Below are 4,229 nucleotides of genomic sequence, written 5' to 3'. Positions count from 1 at the left end.
AAATGATGGAAACAAATAAACTTTTATCAATGGAATGGGTTGAATCGAAAAAACAACTGGCTGATGCATTGACCAAACAAGGCGTTTCATCTATACCGTTGTTTAACGTTTTACGCTATGCATGTTTAACTTAAAAAGAAAAAGAAAAAATACAATGAATTTGTTAATCTCTCATTACTTCTAAAACCATTTTGTTGTCCCCTAATAAAAAGTGTATATATGTTGTCCCCTTTAAGTTGTATGTTTGTGTCCCCTTTAAACTCCTTAACTTTGTCCCCATTGTTTTTTGTATATATGTTTTCCATGTTTTATTTTATGAGTATATAACCTAAGCTTTGTGGGGTTTTTGGATTCATTACAATTATGTGCTACTGGTGTCAACATCCTTTTGAACTGAGTGACCTTGAGACTTTCACTTAGGCATACTTACTCATCCACAAGCCATTTCCTTAGGAATAGCATTTCGTCCGAATGTAAGACATACGGATTAAACTGAAAGAGTTGAACAAAGTTTCTCAGCACCGTCATATCATTTGGTGAAACATCAAAAATATCTAACATCGGTTGTATCTGAATGAATGAATGTAAAACATTTATCCTCGACTGAGACGCCGCAAGGCAACATCAATCGTTACAACACAGGTTTTCTGTTTCATACAACTTGTGCTCTGCACAATTTACCCCACAAATAACGTTGTAGGTTTTTAGTATATGGCTGACAATTTGGACACCCTTCCTTACACAGCAAATTTCAATACATGTTTTTGCCCAAGGACATATTCAAAATGGAAGCAGCCTTAAACCATACGCCTATCCTCTTGGCTAGAGGCAGGCACGCAAACCACTGTGGTGGGCTACCATCTATATAAAGTAATATCTGTCTGCTTACTGTTCTATGTGGGAGTTCATCAGAGCCAAAACTGGCCGTGTCAGCCATACTTGAATCACTCTTTCCTGCAAAAAAAAGAAATAAGATAATCCGCTGATTAATAAAAGAGTAATAGAAGTACATACCAATAGTTTTTCTTTCCGAAACGATACTTCCAGTGCATCTTACTGTGATGTAAAAAACAAGGCTTACATTGTGCAAACATAAAAAGTTACGCGTAAAATGGATAGGATTCAATGAATATTTTCCTATAAAAAACATGGTCCATCTGTTTAGTTTATTACTGACATCATTGCAACATTCTGTTATGATATTCACTGCTGCAAAAACAATACATACAGCACAAAATATAACATAGCAAATTAGCAATACAGCATAGTTTACCAATGTGGTTTTTGAAACTTGTGCTACGTGTAATTATTTTTAAGCAGAATGGACAATGAAAATGACTTCGCAATGGATGGTTTGGTCGGCGTTGAACTTGATCAGAGCACGGGCGACGACATGGAAGACAAATCACTAAAATGAGAAAACAAGAATTTATTGATATTCTATGATGAAATAGTAATTTCAGTTATTTACATACTTAAATGTATGAAGCTTGAGCTAAACTAAAAAGATTAGTTACAACTTTACAAGGTACAACCAAATATGTACTTAACAGAAGTGCTCACCTGATTCTTCAACATAAGAAAAGTCAACAGAATGCTGTATATGAGCGTTTTGTATGTGCATTTGTAGCGGTGAATCACCGATATACCGATAGAAAGGACACAGCGGGCATCGTTTCTCACGGCACAATAGTGACTTGACTTCGTCGGGTGTTTTGTTGAAAAAAGATGTTATTTGTTCTTCACCTTCAAACTCTGCCATCATGGTACGTCGCGTAAATAACACGGAAAACGTCTAACGTATTTTTGTCTAACTGCTATGCTGTACAGAATAATGCAAACCACTAAAGTTCGAGTCATAGTAAAGTCGCAATTATGATTTGTTCAAATAGAAATTGATAACATTAAAGAAGTTGTAACTACCAGCAGTGTCAAGTCACAGATCTACTCACATTCTGCCGAATAAAACATCTACATAGCAAAACATTTGTCGCTTTTACGCGACATTCACAGCTGCCCACATTTACGTTACAAACCCTTTCAAACATGGCTGCCATTTCCGTGCCTTGCGCTCACCCGCAATAAATGTCACGAAAAAAAAGATGGTGTGTTAAAATATAGTCTGTTCCTATTACAAGGCAAACTACAGTTGGAAACGCGGTTTAAAAATCTTTTTTTAATCAATCAACTTTTACTTAATGCATCGCTACCTGTTTTAATACTAATATTAGCCAACATGTCACTCAACTGCCATTGTCAAGCATATTTTGCGTAAGCGAAGACTTCTTTTTAAAATGGCGGGAGGTCAAAACAGATGACATCTGGGTAAAATGACAACTGAGCTTATTTTTGTTTGCTTTTATAACATAATTGTCTAGAACTTTGTACCAATTGAACTGTGTAGTTCGCATGCGACGTATAGGGCATATTTGATTGAAGTTTTACGTATTATATTTGTTGATTACTTTACTTTTTTAGTTCATATTTTTACTTTTTAGTATCTCTGCAGTTCACTAGTACAGTGCACGAAATCAGATCTTATTGCTGAAAAAAGTAAGTAAACATGATTATAGATTACGGAATTACACATCAAAAGTTATTGGCATTGCGGGATTGCATTTCGGTTTTTAAGAAGTTTCCACAAGCAGTTTTAGATGAAGAGCTTACGTTCCTAAGGGAATGGATTGTGATAGAGTAAGTTGTGTTGTTGTCAACCAGTCTATTATAGAAATGTTCAAATATAAATTATGTTGTACTAGTTTTATTGCTTTAAATCTATCAAACTAAAAGCATTAGCGTTTTTGTTTACAAACTTTTGGTTTTGTACCCCATCATTTGTCCCATGTGACCCAATTGATTAACAATAAAACAAATATGGGTAATCCTTTAGTTGGTAGCCACCTGAAATTTTGGTTTCAAAATGTTTCTTAGGTCTCACTGATACCCACTGTACAATTTTTTTTGAAAAAACCCGGGCGTTCGTGTTGAAAATCAGACGAATTATGGTGACGAAGCATGTTTTCGTGCATTTTTAAAGTTAATTTTCGACAAGAATGCTCGACTTTTTTGAAAAAAATTTTAGACAGCAGGTGTAAGTGAGGGCTATAGAACATTTGGAAACCAAAATTTCAGGTGGCCACCAGCTAAAGGATTACCAAGATGTATTAAATTAAGTGGGATTTCTTAAAATGGCTACTAAATGTGCATGCTTCGCACGCTGATTTTTGATCATAGGACGCACGCACTTGAAACGTAAAGATAACTGTCTTGCATACGCGAGATCTCGTCAGCAACTGTCATACTATGCAGACCGGAGTCTAATTGCACCTGTTTTGCTGTTTTAGTCTGAAAATACTAAACATTTTTGTAATAAGTGTATAATGTTTAATATTATTAAATGTTTTCAGCATGAGAGGTGTGATTGATCCAGTGAAAATCCTTGGTGTTGATAATGAATTGGAATATGATTGTATTGGTAAGAATATGATAAGTATATTTGTAGAATATATATAAATATATTTAATACAAATTGTTACATCTATATAAATATATATATAAAAATATATTGTTACATCCATTGGCGTAGAGTTTTGTAATTGCGTGGGAGTGCGGCAATTGGCGTAAGCAGAACGCATGCGTCTACGATTTAGGAAACTGCTACATAAATTTAAATACGAATCAGTATCGGTCGTACTTTTGTTTTTTTTACATGCCTGACGCACATTCGCACCTCTCATTCAAGTAAATTAAACATTTCTATTCTAAATACTCCCATATCCCATACGTATTACGCCATTGTCTGGTCTAGCACACGTAATAATGCTAGTTAATCCACGATTCCTTTGTTTCTGATTGGTCAATCAGGGAGGTGTAAAATGGGCGTGATTTGCTGCATATTTACAAACAATACGATGTTATGTTGTAATAATCGTGTTTGCGCAAATATAAGTCAAATTTTAACACATTTCTTTACGAATTAATGTTATCGGCGAAACATTATACGCACGTGCAGTAGTCGTGCATTAAACAAGAATAGTGAATTCCTAAATTGGCAGGAATGCGTCGCACTCCCGCACGCCCGTACTCTAGGCCAGTGGTTACATCTACATATACATATATAACAATTTGTAAAGTTTTATAAAACTGCACAACTGCAGATTGTGTAGCATTTTGTACATAACATCGTTAGACTTAATTATTTAGTTTAAAGAATTGTGATTATTAAAAAT

At 34.8% G+C, this 4,229-nt stretch overlaps 2 protein-coding genes across 3 annotated transcripts in view; one reads left to right on the top strand and one right to left on the bottom strand.

The window, feature by feature from the left end:
- The window catches only part of zf(c2h2)-93 (zinc finger protein), a 6,299-nt gene extending 4,419 nt beyond the window's left edge, over positions 1-1,880 (bottom strand). The window contains exons 1-5 of the mRNA XM_026839678.1: positions 1,564-1,880; positions 1,274-1,408; positions 1,015-1,056; positions 890-954; positions 431-570 (exon numbers count right to left, since the gene is read on the bottom strand). Coding sequence (XP_026695479.1) covers positions 431-570; positions 890-954; positions 1,015-1,056; positions 1,274-1,408; positions 1,564-1,765 — 584 coding nt within the window. The 5' untranslated portion in view covers positions 1,766-1,880. The remainder of the gene's footprint in view (positions 1-430; positions 571-889; positions 955-1,014; positions 1,057-1,273; positions 1,409-1,563) is intronic.
- A 617-nt stretch (positions 1,881-2,497) lies between these two features.
- The window catches only part of zf(c2h2)-12 (zinc finger protein), a 4,489-nt gene continuing 2,757 nt past the window's right edge, over positions 2,498-4,229 (top strand). The window contains 2 exon segments of one of the 2 annotated variants that reach the window (NM_001078543.1): positions 2,498-2,694; positions 3,408-3,475. In NM_001078543.1, coding sequence (NP_001072011.1) covers positions 2,564-2,694; positions 3,408-3,475 — 199 coding nt within the window. In that variant the 5' untranslated portion in view covers positions 2,498-2,563. 2 annotated transcript variants of the gene reach the window in all.

The sequence above is a fragment of the Ciona intestinalis genome, chromosome 2 (assembly GCF_000224145.3).
Source record: "Ciona intestinalis chromosome 2, KH, whole genome shotgun sequence".
NCBI lineage: Eukaryota > Metazoa > Chordata > Ascidiacea > Phlebobranchia > Cionidae > Ciona > Ciona intestinalis.
Note: the sequence above shows the minus strand (reverse complement) of the source record. Positions and strands in the feature narration are given on the sequence as shown.